Source organism: Argentina anserina, chromosome 4 (assembly GCF_933775445.1).
Source record: "Argentina anserina chromosome 4, drPotAnse1.1, whole genome shotgun sequence".
NCBI classification, from domain to species: Eukaryota; Viridiplantae; Streptophyta; class Magnoliopsida; order Rosales; family Rosaceae; genus Argentina; species Argentina anserina.
The window spans coordinates 13,568,189-13,585,368 of NC_065875.1; the positions used below are offsets into that span (position 1 = coordinate 13,568,189).

A 17,180-nucleotide genomic window follows, 5' to 3' on the forward strand; every position below is an offset into this window, starting at 1 on the left:
CCTCACGTAGTTAGTCCAATTAATTTGTTTTGACCCACTGCCATAAACCCACTGAAGCACCGAGCTTAACTAGCCGTACGTGTTCATATGTTCGCCGAACATATAGGGGCGATTCCGTCCTTTATAAAACATTCAATAATAAATTTTAAATTCCTAACCCGCAAAAAAGAGCGTAACTCTTAAAAATGGAGTCCCCAGCCTTTTCATCAATCTCAATCTTATCCTCCACCAGAAACCCAATTCTATCCTCTGCCTCCTCCGCTCCGCCACTCCTCGTGTCTCGGATCCGCCGCAGCCCGACCACCCTTGTCGTCCGGGCCCACAGAAGAACCCGCCACCGCCTCAGAGCCCGTCGGAAGCTCCTCCCAGACGACATGTCGGTCGCCATTCCCTTGGACGACGACCCGTTTATCGAGTCCCGGATCAGTAAGCGTCTTCTTTCTCTTTAGTTTCACTCGATGGAGTTCATAACTAAGATTCTGAGTGAATTGGGTTTATGAAAATGTAATAAAGGTGGAAGCTTTTTAATTAGCTCAAATTAGTTTTATAAAAATTGTGATAAACATGAAGGATTTGATGAGTGTATTACAACTTGATTAGTTAGCTCAAATTGGGTTTAGCAAAATGTGATAAAGATGGAAGCAAATTGAACATCTTGGTATGATTAGTGGCTTAAATTGGGTTTAGCAATATGTGATAAAGATACAATCTTTACTTGGCTTTTGTCAGTGTCTCAATTGTTGTTATATGATTTACAAAAAAAAAAAAAAAAATAGCTGTTATATGTGTGGTGGAAGCAGGGGTTGGAGAGAGAGATGTAATGATAAGTAGTAAGGAAGGAGATATAAACATGCCATCTCCAAGCAAAACTGCTCCCCACAAGAACAAGCAAGGAGTGAGCTATGCTAAGTTCTTCGGCGTGGATTTGTCACCCGATAATGTGGCTGTTGCCATGGTGTATTTTGTTCAAGGAGTTTTAGGCCTCGCAAGGCTTGCGGTCAGCTTTTATATGAAGGACGATTTGCATTTAGACCCTGCTGAGGTATGCACAATGCACATGTTTGTATTAATATTATTGACTTGTGGTACGAGTTTATGAAGCATTTTGTAGCTTGGAATTTTTTTCAATGGAATGTTCTGTAAACTGTGTTCCAAATTGATAAATGTACTGTGCCTGCAGATTCCCAGTGATAAAGTAAATTTCTTTAAGGTCCTGGATTGGTTTTGTAAATTTGTCACGGCAGAATTATCTCCTGGCTTTTAATCACTGGTTGTGTGGGGATGTGAATTTTGTATTTATATCTCTATACTTTCACATGCTTGATGACTGACAAAGTCATAGTTTTTGACTAGACAGCTGTAATATCCGGCTTTTCTGCATTACCGTGGCTCATTAAACCTGTATATGGGTTTATCAGGTGTGAGTCTACTGATGTCTCCATATTAGTATCCTCAGTTACAAACTTACAATACACTGTTGTTTTTGTTTTAAAAATTGTTTTGGTCCTTGCAGTGATTCTGTCCCACTGTTTGGATATCGAAGAAGGTCGTACTTGATTTTGTCTGGGCTACTTGGTGCACTGTCATGGAGCCTGATGGCCACTGTAGTTAATGACAAGTATAGCGTTGCTTTTTGCATACTTCTTGGATCTCTTTCCGTTGCCTTCTCAGATGTTGTAAGTTTCTGCTAGTTACTTCCTTCTAATGTCTGGTTGATATAAAAGCTATGTACTATTACTCTAGCATGTTTTCCACAAGTATCAGTTGGGCATTTATTTTAAATTTCTAGCTCAAAATCAAGGCTACCATGTAGAACTAAACCAATCAGGTTATATTACTCACTTGTTCAGATTTCCAATCTTTTACAATTTTTACAGTCTCATATCAGGGCTTCAGGGGAGACTTTTCTGTCAAATGAAGAAAGGAATTTCAATTGGCTAATTGATGCTTTACTAACTGTTACTGGATAATATTTTATTTTTAATATCTTTTAATTTTTCTTTGGTTATCAACATACAAATTAGTTCGATGGTGAGTTGGATTTCTTAATAATATGATTAATATCATAACTGAACTATATCCGGTTAACCAGTGTTTCGTTTTAAAAATTTTTAGTAAGCACAATATATATATGTTATCATGATGAATAAAGCATGGCAGAGAATCTTAACTGATTATTGTAAGTTTGATTCACCTTATACAATATATATGTATTTAGCTTTAATTGAAAAAAAAAAACACGAAATAGACAATGCTGATCTCACAGTTAGAAGTATTAATACCTCAGTTATTAGATCCGGCTGAGATGCAGTATGGATGGATGAGATGTTGATTACGTATTCTATGATGTGTATATCAATCATCTTTATTGGATTGAATTGCAAATTTTAATTTTCTCTTCCTTTAGATACATATTAGAAACACAGTTTCTGGTCCTCAATTCTCTTCCTTTTGATTCTCAGTAATATAACATTTAAGAATTTGGGGCAGAAAAGCTGTAAACAGTTTAGTGAAAGAGTCTAGGATTTGGTGTAATTTTGACGGGATGAATAGGCCTATTTGTTTTCACTATTAAAAGTTTCTATAGTAGAACCTCTACTCCATTTTGTTCATTCCTTTCCCATGGCATTCACTATTAATCTTCTCACAGCTGGCTATGATGTAGGTTGTAGATTCCATGGTTGTGGAAAGGGCACGTGGTGAGTCACAAAGCATGTCTGGTTCTCTTCAATCTTTGTGTTGGGGATCTTCAGCTTTTGGTGGAATAGTGAGTTCGTACTTTAGTGGCTCATTGGTGGATGCTTATGGTGTGAGGTACACAGATATGTTATTTAGAAATTTCCTATTCTTTAAAAGTGATTACAGTATTTTGCTTTTTATGTTTATTCTTTAATCACTCTTTTGTGATGTCTCAGATTTGTTTTTGGTGTCACGGCTTTGCTACCACTCTTGACATCTGCAGTTGCTCTTCTTGTAAATGAGCAGCCTATGCCTGGTTTAGCAAAAGGGTCAACTTTTCCTTTGGCAGGTCATAACATTATTGAAAGCTGGAAACAGAATGCAATTCAGCTATGGGGTGCCGTCAAGCATCCCAATGTGTTCCTCCCCACGTTATTTATTTTCTTGTGGCAGGCTACCCCCCATTCGGAGTCGGCCATGTTTTACTTCACGTATGCCCTCTGTTCACTTCATCATTGTGATCTTTATCCTTTACTTTCTGAAGAAAAGCGACATATGTTTCATGGAAACTTTCATTCTGCTTTAGTATGCGCTTCAAATGTATAACAGTATTTTTGTTGTTTTCAGTACAAATAAACTTCATTTTACCCCAGAATTTCTAGGGCGTGTCAAGCTTGTCACTTCAGTAGCATCACTGCTTGGTGTTGGACTGTATAATGGATTTTTAAAAGAGGTTCCATTGCGGAAGATTTTTTTTGCAACAACTGTTTTTGGTTCAGCCATTGGGATGACTCAGGTTTGTGAAATGATTTACTTGATTAATGCTTTGAATAATTTCTCTAAATTGACTGTGCTTAGTATAAATTAGTTCTGTGACTTTTATTGGTCATTTTTCTCAGGTTATCCTTGTTACTGGACTAAATCAGAAATTTGGTATAAGTGATGAGTGGTTTGCAATCGGGGATTCATTGATTATAACAGTTCTCGGTCAGGTACACATTCAATACATTTTTGGTTTTCTGTGGCGTGGTTGAGGATGGAGTTTGTATATAATATGAATAGATGAATCTTTAATATGATTATTCGAGTCGGAGCTTTTATTGTGGATTGTAGTACTCACTGATATACTTCTAATTGTAATCAAATGTGTTAGAAGCCAAGTTTTTTGCCTGTTTCTGAATAAAAATAAACACCACAATTTGATTCTGGTTTCAAAGTAATTCCTTTTTCGTTGCAGGCTTCTTTCATGCCTGTTCTTGTGCTAGCTGCTAGATTATGTCCAGATGGAGTGGAAGCAACACTGTTTGCAACCCTCATGTCCATATCAAATGCGGGGAGTGTCCTTGGGGGCCTCATGGGTGCTGGTCTGACACAGCTTCTTGGTGTAACCAAAGACAGTTTTGATAACTTGGCCTTTTTGATCATCATATGCAATCTCAGCTCATTGTTGCCCTTACCACTCCTTGGCCTACTTCCTCAGGATCGCCTTGATGCCAAGCCCGAGCAGAGTGAAGATATTGAGATGAAGTCGAATTGAGCTTTGGTCGTTTTGTCCCACGTCATTCACGATTACTTGCATCACCCTTTGAAGATCTCTTATGAACCCTTAGCTAACTTCTTAGCTTTTTTCGTTTCCCCCATAGTAGCTTACACATAAACAAGAGAGAAGAGAGTTTGTAAATATTACACGTTAGGCAGAATATAGAAATAGTTGGTCCATGCCATATCCTTCTTGTTTGACACAATTTAATCAGTGCAATAGTTTTGGCGATGCCCATTTTGTCTTGATTATTTGTACTGTTGCTGGATTTGTTCCAAGAACTAATCTATCTTCTCCAATCATATGGCCTGCACTGATTGCAGCTGTTGAACGATAATGATCATCAATCCTGTAATGGTAACAGGTCTGAACTAGGATCGTGATACTTAGTGACATATTCAATAACAGAATAACTGCAGCGTTTTTTCCCTGATGGAGATGTTTATGCTTAAAGCATATACGATTAGACTTAATTTCCAGAAGGAACTACAAGTAGGTAAGAGTATTCTCAACTGATGCACTGGTTTCGGGTCTTATCTGATCTGCACAGGCGTGTATCAGAAATCCAGAACTATCATATATTAAAAAAAAAAAGGGCTGATAAGAGGCAGAGAGATCTATCATCTGAACTCTAAAGTCTAATCCAGGGTGTTTCATTGGGCAATGCATAAATATACTGTAGTTTTATTCCTTGCCTTTTAACATTTTAGGCATCACAAATTCACAAGTGCTAAGATTCTTGATGCATTTGATCAGAAAGCATGGGCAATATCCCAAAACCAAAAGCGTTTTGATATGGAAGCTAAGGTTGAGATTTGAGAATACAAGCTCCCAATCATTGAAGATGCATTTAGAGAAAGGCCAAAACTTTAATAAACTAACAAGTAGCAACATGCCCAGCAAAAGGCTAAAAAGCTGCACAGGTGCATAACCAATAATGTCCAACCCACAATTATGTCTAGTGAAAAACAAATTGCTAGAATCATATTTCTTTGTTCAACGATCCTTGTGAAACCTGAAGGTTAGGTTCTGTTTATGAAAACAAAAGAAAAATGACAAAATATTTGTTTTCCTTAAATTGTATCCTTAAAAACAATTTTATCACTCATTTTTCAAATTAAACTGGTTAGTCTCTAACTCAATTTTTAATAATAAGGTCCATTTCACTTAAGTAGAAAATGTAAGTTCATTAAAATGACTAAAATACCCTCAATTAAAATCAAATTTTCTTTTCTTTTTTCTCTCATTCTATATCTCTCACACATACTCACAAACAAACGACGAGTCTTAAGAAACTCGTATCTACCTCTTTGTCTTCCTTCCTATGTTTTATTTTGCATTCTCTCACCTCTCACACTCTCAATTCCTCTTGAATCTATGTTCGTCTTTAATTGCTATATATATGCTGATTATTCAGGAGGGTTAAACGATATTAAGAATTGAGTTTCATTTAGAGTCGTGAAGGCGTGGTGAATCTAGTTGGATACTTTTAGATACATGTTCGTCTATGATGACTCCTAGAATGAGAAAAACAAAGAGAAAGAAAAAGGAGTGAGAAAAAAAAACAAAAAAGAAAAGAATCAACTTTAACTGGGGCTTTTAAATCATTTTATTAATTTAAATGACAATTTTGTGATGAAATGAGCCAGACTGTTGAGAAATGAGAAATTATGAACTAACTAGTTTAATTAGAAATGTGAGGGATAAAACTGTTTTTAAGAGTAAAGTTTAAAAAATAATAAGTAATTTTTTTAATGAAAAATACATGGGTCATACATTCATTGGATAATTGGATAATGCCGCTAGGGTTCTTATTTAACTCACAACAGATAAAGAAACAATAATAAATTCTTATGAGGCTTCCGACTCTTGTGGCTACAGTACATATGTATGCATAGTTGATAGTTGCAAATGCAAAATGATTGATTTGATGATTACTAAATTGAATTGGATGAGTGGGAGATAGAGACGAATGCTTGGAAAGGAGGCAATTAAGCAAAGAGAGGAGAGTGCATGTGAATGCCCATGTGGAGGTAATCAATTTTGAACTAACTCCTCCACCTTCCACATCAAATACTTGAACATGCTATGATGATGAGAAGCAAACAGAAGTTCCATGTGATTAATCATTGACCTGAAAACCATGTATATGGCATAAATCCCAAAATAGGAATGATATTCTTTCTGCATATTGTTAGTTTATTAACAGATTATCAGAACAACATAAATGCCATAAAAACATAAATGATGAACAAGGTAAACTTCCAAGTGCCTCAATATCTTCTTTGCTAGTTAAACCAAATCTATCTTAGTTAGATACAAATAAGCATCACTTTTTAGTCTGGTATATATTTCTACACGAACTTTTCCTAAAAGCTTTTTAGGTCCAAAACTAATTCGTGTTGAGATCATAGAAAAAACGCTTCTTTTTCCCTAATTAAAAATAAATAAACTGAGATTTATATCCCCGTCTTCAGAATTTGAACATGCAAATCAACCATATGCGGTGGTTAAAAGAATAATTGTTATAATAGCCCCAAAATATTTTGTTTATGTTGTGTAGCAAACCAAAGCCCGTGAAAAGACACGATAAAACAATTTCTGTTTCTTCAACAATTTCCTCAACTCTTCTAGGACATGTACCTAACTCGGAGTCATGTCTGTTTTGGTTAGTTACTTAAAACCTAAGGTCCACCACTCCACCAAGCCATGGATACCTGAATCCATGGATGAATGAAGTCAATCGGTTTGGTTCACACCCTTTATATTCAAACACGAAAGGCAACAGTTACTACAAATAAAGGATTGGGGTTTGGGGGCCATGCATATAATACCTTTCTACGTGAGTACTAGCCCTGTGGCCATTAAAATTGCCGGACATCTACCAGACAAGTAGTAGCCAGTTCATCGACTGGTTCGATCACATCTACAAAGACTAGTGTTTGTGGAATTGGGGATCTTCAACTTGAGGGAACCCCACATGCCTTTGTCTACGCTATATATATATATCTCAGGAGCCATCGACGAGATGCAGATAGATATGGATAATGCATGCACTAGATAATTTGTTTTTACCAGAATTTTTTCACGTGAGAGTGAGAGAGAGAGAGAGAGAGAGAGAGAGAGAGAGAGAGAGAGAGAGAGAGGAGAGCTGATTAGGGTTTATGTTATATATTACGGTTTTCTAAATTTCATACGTCGTATTGTCTACACACTACACTTCATATGCATAGGCTACACACTACACTTCATATGCATAGGCAATATCAGTACTCGAATTCTCATTTGTCTTCCCTAGATCTCTTACATATTTACTTCCTGTATACGTTTCTTCAAGACGATGATAGATTCTCCGGCCTGCAATACCCAAATTAGCTATCCCTGCGTGCATATATATGCTGTGAGATTCAGCCCTCGAACTAATTGCAACAGTTCTACCTAGATCATATATGGATCGAAGACTTCTAAATTCTAATTTGTTCGTGATCAGAAATTAACAACTTAATTGTTTAGCTAATATGGCTTTGAATTGTTTTATAGTAGCTAGTCTACTTCTTTGTATAATTCGTCTATTCGTATTTTTGCTACTAGCTGTAGTGATCAAAACAACAGAAACGTAAAGATTTCTAGTCACTCCATAGCTACTGTACGTTATCAATGCTTACATTAAGCTACAATTGAAGATGCATTATAGAACGCCTCCACGTGCTGACGTGCATGCAGAAATCAACATCAAAGATAACGTACGTAAGTATGCAATCCCCATTAGTTTTGAGTTATAAACAGATGCATATGTGCCTTATATAGTTATATTATGGAGTTTTACGTATGGCAAATAACAAGTGTCACTTTTATATATATATATATATAATTTCTCGGCTAAAGAGTTCTGCACTAATGATTTTGGTGCGGATTTCTATTTTTCACCACGTTTTCATCAAATTTTTTTATCTCCACCATCTAGTTTCTAGATAATATTGTGTAGATCATCTAAGTAAAATTTCAGCCAATTTGGTGATCGTAAAGACCCTCAAAATCGAAAAATCAAATGGACGGACTGAATTCTGTCAAACCTGAACCGTTCATATTTTTAACAGAAAAACGCAATTTTGAGGGCCTTAACGATTACCAAATTGATTGAAATTTTTAGAGAAAATTATTTAGATACTAGACGGTAGAGTTGAGAAAATTCGATCGAAAAGTTGTGAAAATGGAAATCTGCACTAAAACATTAGTCTGCAACCAAGAAGGGATATATATATATATATATATATATATATCCTCACATTGCTTAAATTGTGTACAAAAAGAAACTCAGTATCAAATCGTCTTAGGGCAACTCCAATAGTGGCCTTAAAAATCAAGACCGGTCTCAAAATAAATTTATTCATCTCCAACAATTCAATATATGAGAAGTTAGTTTTATAATTCAATAGAAAGATATTTAGTTTGAAGGAACACACGCCCACACTGGAAACACTCCCAAATTCAATAGAAACTCGCATCACAAAGCCTTACAGAAAGATACTCAAACGAGAATTGAAAAGATACACAAATTGGAATATTAAAGATACACAAATAATAGAAAGATACTCCGTTTGAAAGAAACACACGCCCACACTTGCAAAACACTCAAATTCAATAGAAACTCGCATCAGAAAGCCGTTCAGAAAGATACTCAAACGAGAATTGAAAAGATACACAAAGTGGAATAATAAAGATACGCAAACGATAGAAAGATACTCAGTTGGAAAGAAACACACACCCACACTTGCAAAACTCTCAAATTCAATAGAAACTCGCATCAGAAAGCCGTTTAGAAGTTAGTTTTATAATTATAAAACTTAGTTCTATTTCAAGCCCTATATCTAAGCATTTTCCAGGACCAAGACTCAAATAGTGATTTATGTCTCACAACAATTATTTTGAACATCAAACAATTATATATATAATATATTATATTGAATAAAACACTCATTATAAGACCTTATTATTGGAGATGAGATTTATAAGACTCATAAATAGTGCAATAAGGGGATTTTAAAATGAAAATATCATCCCAAATAAGACTTATTATTAGAATTGCCCTTAGGATTTTCAACACACACTATCTAGCACGTATGTTTTAATACTAAACTAACTAACGCCAATCAATTGAATCAAATAGGTGGGTAGGGCCATCACATCACTCTCTGATAACTTGCAAATCAGTGCATACGATATGGTGGTTATGTATACACTGGCCAGATATTTCGCTTCATCGCGGCAAACAACGATAGAGATTATATAGAGTCATCTTACACCGAAAATTTTAACATAAATGTTAGTATATGTACATCCTAGATCAGATTATAGCTAAGAAGTATGGAAACGGACACGAGTATCTGTATTGGACACAATACGATACGCGAACATATTAAATGAAAATTATTTTGAACGCGGACATATAATATAATTAAATATAATGTTTATTGTATATATTTAAAAATAATAATTTTGGAGTGTTTATCTCATATAAAAATAATAATTTTGGGGTACTTATCTAATAGGCAGTAGGTATTCCTTTAAGTTGAAATCATAAAACATGTATTCAAATGAATTCGGCTACTGTGCAGTACTGTATTATGTGCAGCGCTTTATTATATGCAGCAAGTACTATTCACCTATGCGTTTACCTTAGGTACTGTTTAAGTAAAAAAAGTTTGACGGAGCATGGTGAGTCTTGATTTATGAGTTTGTTTATTTACGTACTACAAATATATAAATTCATTCTATACTCGAATGTAAACATTTATTTTTATTATTATAGCAATTGCAATAGCCTCTAGACTTAAATTATTAGCGTTTGCTAAAATTTCTTATAAAAAACTTTAAGAAGAAAAAAAACAATATAAAAAGTTAATAAAATATAGGAATAACCTTCCCATAAATATAAAAAATTATTGGGATATTATATATCGAGTTCAACATAGAATCTACGAAACTGAAGAAAATATTGAAGCTCTTTAGAAGTTTTCGAAGAAGATCAAAAACCCCTTGATTTTCTGAGCATCGGTTAGATCCGTCCTAACTGGTATTAGAGCATGCTTATCAAAAGCAGGTAGGCTAAAAGCCTTATGCCACAAAGTTGGCTTCTCTCAACTAGTAAGAGAGAATCCAAACCAAAAAATTATCAGTCCTTTTGTATTACAAAAGATTTTGATAGGTGAAAAAAGTGTTTTTATTCAAGACATATCCAAGAAGATTAATACTCGATAGAGTATGCCTGTAGAGTACTGAATACACTCTACGACGAATTCTCTCATCTTTAATGAGAGATAGGAGTTGAAGAACTTGACCTAACCTGGTCAAGTTTGATAGAATTCCTAAACCATTTATCCAGCAACAAAGCTGCAGAAAAGTTGTTTGTACAACTTGAGAGATTTCATCTCAATATCAATCAATTTGAAGAAGTAATCACAAGGATTGGAAGGCTTGAAGTAAATCTTGACTACCTCAAAGAAAAGCAATATCTGCTAGACATAGAAAAGAAGTTAGTTCGAACAAAAACCCTTGCTAATAACATCCAAGAGCAAGCGTTTGAACTAAGAAAACTTCAAGAAATTCTGAAAGAGCATTTAGAAGTCCTTATCGTCCAAATAGGATGAACCAAAGGGTTTATATAAAAGTCAAGGAAAGAGACAGAGAAGCAAAAATCTTATATCTTCCTACTTCAGAAGCCCTTGCTGAAAACCTGAAAACAATAATTCATCAGCAAAATTATAATATTACATATCTTCAAGAGATATGAATGGAGCTGGAAGAATAATTCAGAGAATGAATCTTAAACTCTCCCATTTGCAAAAAAAAGCATAGAAAAAATGAAAGCTAAAGCTGGACCAGAGAAAATCGATGAAGAACAAGTAGCTCAAAATGTAGCTAGCGAGGTGATCTTACCTTCCTACCCAAGAGAAGAAAGTAAGCTTAAGTTAAGTGAACCTAAAATGTTGAGAGAAAGAACATGAAAATGTTAAGCATAGTATTCAGCAAAAGGAGCACAATTCATGTACAACTCATCAATGCTCAAGAATTTGAATATAATGAGATAGAATCAAGTGTACGGGAGGCCACAGTTTCTAAATTCAGACTGAACGAAATTTATAACAGAGGACCTTTCATTCTTGATTCTTACAGGTTCAAGATTCTTGAACTAACCATTCCGGCAACAGGCAAAGAAACTGACATTAGGTTGATAACTCAGAAAGAAGTAAATGAAGCAATTCGAAGAAGTTATTCATACATGCACATTGGAGCGGTTCAAGTGGGAATAAAACTTCTAGCCAGAGACAGAATAGACTGCTATGTCTTATGTGTCCTGCAAGATGACAGGATAACAGACTTCAAGAAAAGCCTGTTAGGAATGGTGGAAGCCTCTCTATATAATTAAGTTGCATACTTCAATGTTTTCCCAAACTTCACAACATGCCTTAGAGATGCACCATACTGTCTCAAGTTGAGAATCAAGATAGAAATGATTTCTATGAAAAGGGGAATGATGGAGCTTGCCATAGATTACCGAATCTATTATAAGATCATGAGTTCGAATGTAGCCTCAAACACTAAATTCCTTAACAGTCCTGGAATCACTACATCCATCCTCACCAATCCAAGAAATCATCTTGAGCATAAGCATATTACAAAATGGAATGAGGTGACATTTCCACGAGAATGAAATCTAACTCCTCCAGTCAAGCAAATGGAGAATACCAAAGCATCAATCTATGAAAACATTGGAGGAAAGATAAGCCTGCAATTCCATAGACATTCGTTTGCCAGTTATGAAAAATGAAGCACTTCGGGAACCAAGTCATCTACGTTCCTTGAAGAATCATTCGAGTAAGAAGATACAAAGAGACCAATGAAGATGCTTAGGGCTGAAAGACTCAAGAATCTATATGCAAAGACAGAAAAATGTGAGCCAGCAGAAGGAACTACCAGAAGAAGCAAATGATTATTAGTGGGCATGAGTAGTTCTGGCCATGACCCCGGATACCAATCAGGAAAAGATCTGCAAAATCCTATCAGGAAAGTTTAATGCTGCGGAATTAAACTATTCCACTGGGGATAAAGAGGTGTTAGTTCTGATCAAGAGCATCAAAGGCGCTGAAACATTTCTACAAAACAAATTTATAGTTAGAACTGACAATAATAGAGTTAAAAAATTTAAAAACTATAAATTAACTGATGCAGCAGATAAAAGAAGAGTATTAAGGTGACAAATGTTTTTATCCCAATATGAATATGATGTGGAAATTATTGCAGGTAACAAGAACTTCTTGCCAGATGCTCTTACTAGATAAATGACAACTTCAGAAGAGAAGATGGAGATGAAGATGAAAGGCGAAATCCTAGAAGCAAGAAATCGAAACCACAAAGTCTTTAGAACAGATACAAAAAAGGAGACAATACTGTTGGACCTCTACATGACGGACCAGGTTACCAATTCATTGTGTCTTATGAAGCAGCTGCATCGGCCCCGACCAAAACAGAAGATAGGATTCAACCAGGGGGTTGGGATCAAAAGTCCGAGACAAGTACTAGAGGATCTGATGAAGAAGAAAAACTATGAAAATAATATTTTTTGTGTCCCAAAGATGCAACCTTAACTGATCGGTCTCAGGGTAAAAGACCGGCTAGCCCGTCTCAAACGGCAGACGGTAAAGGCTTATCAAGTCCGTTGAAGGCTGCTGCTTTGTCAAAAAAAAACACAGAATAGCCCCTTTTGGGGGAAAAATGGTTGAAGTCATTGGAAAGAAAAATGTTCATGGCTATCTTTTGAAGATATTCAAAGAACCAGTATTCAAAACGGAGAATCTATTGGCCTTCAAGCATAAGATCGTTATGGATAATGTTCTACAAGCTTTCTATGAGGAAGACAAAGAACATCTGTTGAAAAGTCTCAATGCCTTGACAGAAGAATATATGGAATCCATGCAAAAGAAAAAGAAAATTCGAAGGAAGGAGATGCAATGATCAAGTATGTGGAAGGTCCTGAAAACGTGCAAGTTCTTATTTCAGCCCTAAATGAATTAGCTTGGTGGGAATTTCACTATAAATTCGAAGACGGTAAAATGCTTCCCTCAACCTTAGAAATAGTTTCTGACCCATATTATGGGAGATATCTTGTAAATGTTCAAGCAGAAGCTATGGCTCATTGAGAATGGATTTGTGCACAATATTTGGACTAAGTCAAACGAAGACCTAGAGGGTTTTTCAAAAATCATAACTCAGGCAGTAAAGAACATTTGTCCAGATGGATGCATCTTGAGACTGAAATTAATTTCTACCTCTCCAGAATGGGAAGTGGTTGATGGACGCATAAGTTACATTTCTCTATATCACTATGTGAGAATTATTCATGGTCCGATCAAGAGTTCAAATGATTCAGGGAAAAATGGTAATCCTAACAATAGCATTCTATGGATGAAAGTCATGGTCATTATGTGCATCAAAAACATGTTTCGAAGGGATTATGAGTCTAGTCTTTTGGCCAGTGGAGAAAAAATCATAGTCACATGCTACAATCATCCTCCACCAGACGCTTGTGATTTCTTCTCTGCCGTCATGAGAAATGAAATAAATGGAACTCCAGAAATAACTGCATGGCTAAAAAGAGTAGAGAAAGAGAGAGAATACATGATTCTTTATATTTTTCCCTATGACTCAGATCTAGATGAAAAAGAAGACACAAAACAAGAAAGTGACCATGAAGGCCAAGATTTTTTGGCAGATTGTGACTGTGCAGATGAAGAATATTACAATATCACAAACATGATGGAAAAGTAAGAGCTTCCAACGCATCCAAACAAAGAACATGAGCTGCCGACACATCCAAATAATAAAAATATATCTTTTTACTTTTGTGAAATAATTTGCCGACGCATAAGAACAACTAGCTTTAAAAAAGGCGAAGACTCTTTATCGTCCATTATGAAAGCGAGTTCGGTTTGATGCTTAGAGTCTGAGCTCTATATAAAGAGCAAGAACTTCTTTGGGAAGGCAGAAGTTGAGAGGGAGAAAAATCAGAAGATTGTGGCATAGTTTCAGAAAGAAAGGGAGTTGTTCTACTAAGTATTCTGAGAATAAGAGTGTATAGATAGCTTGAGTGTGAGTGTGAGTGTGTGTGTGAGTATGAGTGTGAGTATGAGTGTTTAATAATTATGAGTAGCTAAATAACTGTAGTTGTTTACCTAAGAGGAAAGCTCTGAATTTTTATATTTGTATATATGCTGAATAAATAAACTTCATCTGGTACCCTAAAAATCCATCGCAAAAATATTTAGTTTTACTTGAAATTTTCTAGCATTTCATATGAGCATTTATATTTTTTCATATGTGTTTATTATGCTTTATTTTGAACCCAGTTTTTTGTTTTCTAGGACAGCAGTGATTCCGCCAAAAGTAACCGTTTAGACAAGAAAGTCATTTAGGTGAAAATTATTATCATGTTAAAGCCTAGTTCCTAGGAAAACAAAGATAGGTTCATAATAAAGTAGTAATAAATTTTTACTATCTAGATTTTACTGTTTACTTTATTGTGCATGATTACTGTTCACTAATGTTCATAGTCACTATTCACGCTGCATACAATAGAGCGTTGTATTATAGAATTTTTCATATTCAAATTGATTGAAATCCATTTATTTGAAAAAAAAATCAGTTGAAATCCATAATTGAAAAGTCAAAGAATGGAGTAGTTGAAATTGACAGTTCTCTTTACTCAGACAACTTAACCTCTTTTCTTCTCTTAATCCCTCACCGTATGCCGCCATGGTGACTTCATTCTTCAACACCACAACCTCCGTACGTCGGTCCGTCCCCCACCTAATTCCAAATCTTTATGAATACCCAATTACAATTCTCCACACAACAGTAAAAATAATCAGACCCAACCAAGATTAAACATTCCAAATTAAAGAACAGAGAATCAAAGGCAAAAAATTCAACGATAGGGAGACGTCTGAACCTACAACGGGGTGAACTTCTCTGATGATATGGAAAACAACCTTCACAAGACCTTCTCGCAAATCAAGGTCATGAATCTAATCAAAATCAAGTGACATTATCAATCTTGGAGTGTCCATTCATAATTCACACGTGTCCAAGTCTTGTCTGAATAGAGTACATGTGTCCTTACGTAGTTGTGTGTCCACACGAACTTGTGATATGCAATGAAACAGTCGTTTCCGTGCATTATAGAACTATAGTCAATGTTAGTAACTTTATATATATACATAGGGTTGTGCTATTAACACGCCTTATATTGCTATTAACACGCCTTATATTGCTATTCACACACCTCCTTTATGATAAAAGTCAATCATAAAGCTTATTTTAGAGATAAATTTGTAAATTCAATTAATTTCTAGTGATAAAATAATAAAATGGATGTGTGAATAGTAATTTGAGGTGTGTTAATAGCATAACCCCATACATAAAGCAATGCCAATTGATCAATAAATTTTGACCGAGAAATGAAATATCACTCAGATGCATATGAAACTAATTTGACCGAGGTAAAGAGACCGAACAACAAAACAAGATATTTTTAACCCCAGCGGCCACAATCACTGTAGACATTTGTGCAAAGATATATATAATTCATCTATCTTGTTTTTTTATCTTTTTTTTTTTCAGTTTTACCTCTAAGCTCTGGCAACATGGCATCATATGAGCTCTCACTTTGGAATATTCAAGGTTTTAAATAGGGTGCTGAAATTAGCACACTTTTTTTTTAATTGGCACACCCCTCATATTGTTTTTACCAAAATACTCTTATGTATCTCTTCATCTCCCCTTGGAAAAGAAGCAATTGTTTATGGCAGACAACAAGCTCAGGATTGTCTCATCGTCTGGAGATCATATCCCAAGCACTCGAATTCAATACAACCACTCCTCGTTAGGATTGTTCTAATTTTTCTTGTCTGGGTTCTATCACAAACCATTCAATTGTCATAACCCACCCTTCCATAGTCTTTGATCTGAAACCTCTCAATAGAAAGTGTAGCTACCCAATCCTCAATCACACACAGAGAGAGAGGATGATGAATAACCAGCACGCGAAAAAGCTAAGTGGAGTTATATAATTAACTCCACCTATACATCAATATCATGTGTGCAAGAGAGCCCGTCATTCCGAGTACCAAGGTTAGGGAGGGTGGGGGAGTCTCCGACCAGCTGTGGAGGCCCACCTTCCTACTTCCTAGCTTAGCAGCAACATGAACATTGTGATTAGCTTCTATTGGAGTCCATTGCCAATTGACGAGAAGAAAGAGCTTCTCCATTTAATCTCATCCAGCACTAGGGAAGTTCTCTAGTTCCTATACTTGCATGTGATTGGTAGTAGTAGATCTTTCACTACCGATAAAGAATCAGAACGAAATTCTACAAATTTTAGATTGCACTCCTCTGCCAATTTGACCCCAGCGCGCCAAGATAGCAAAAGCTTTAGCCAATTCGGCCGACTCCACTTCGATCGAGTCGTGTAAACCCCCCACAAGATTACCAGCATGGTTTCTGATGATGACACCGATCCCTCCCCAATTGGAATCCACCCAGCAAGCGTCATTGTTCACAGCCACAACACCAACAGAAGGAGGAATCCACTGATTCCTAGTCCGTGGAGCTTTTAGACATGAAGGGGCTTGGATAAGGCGCAAAACTCAGAAACAACAGACAATCCCAAGCTAATAACCAAAGAAGGGAGAATGGGCGAGGGCTGGTAAATCCCGAGCTAATAAACAACATTGCTAATAACCCTAATTTGGAGTTACAGATGAAACAAAGGGACAGTGAGAAGGGACGGGTAGTATTGGAATACGTATATTTTGGGTGTATGAAGAAGTATTAGAAAATTCAAAGGTGTGCCAATTTTAAAAAAAAGATGTGTTAATTTCACCACCCTTTTAATATCATGGTCACA

General features: G+C 35.8%; 1 protein-coding gene across 1 annotated transcript; it reads left to right on the forward strand.

Annotated features, from left to right (window-relative positions):
* The first annotated feature begins 185 nt into the window (after window positions 1–185).
* LOC126790734 (folate-biopterin transporter 1, chloroplastic) lies at window positions 186–4,450 on the forward strand. Its single transcript, XM_050517078.1, has 9 exons — window positions 186–426; window positions 801–1,042; window positions 1,354–1,418; window positions 1,514–1,676; window positions 2,666–2,814; window positions 2,916–3,170; window positions 3,307–3,475; window positions 3,579–3,671; window positions 3,917–4,450. The coding sequence occupies exons 1-9, from the start codon at window positions 186–188 to the stop codon at window positions 4,214–4,216; spliced, it is 1,677 nt and encodes a 558-aa protein (XP_050373035.1). The 3' UTR covers window positions 4,217–4,450.
* Window positions 4,451–17,180: the final 12,730 nt, after the last annotated feature.

What these genes read in the sequence shown, in the direction of transcription:
- LOC126790734 (XM_050517078.1), top strand. Translation starts at nt 186, where the DNA reads ATGGAGTCCCCAGCCTTTTCATCAATCTCAATCTTATCCTCCACCAGA. An exon ending in TCGGCCATGTTTTACTTCAC is followed by an intron (nt 3,171 to 3,306) that starts GTATGCCCTCTG and finishes TGTTGTTTTCAG; the next exon opens with TACAAATAAACTTCATTTTA. An exon ending in TTATAACAGTTCTCGGTCAG is followed by an intron (nt 3,672 to 3,916) that starts GTACACATTCAA and finishes TTTTCGTTGCAG; the next exon opens with GCTTCTTTCATGCCTGTTCT.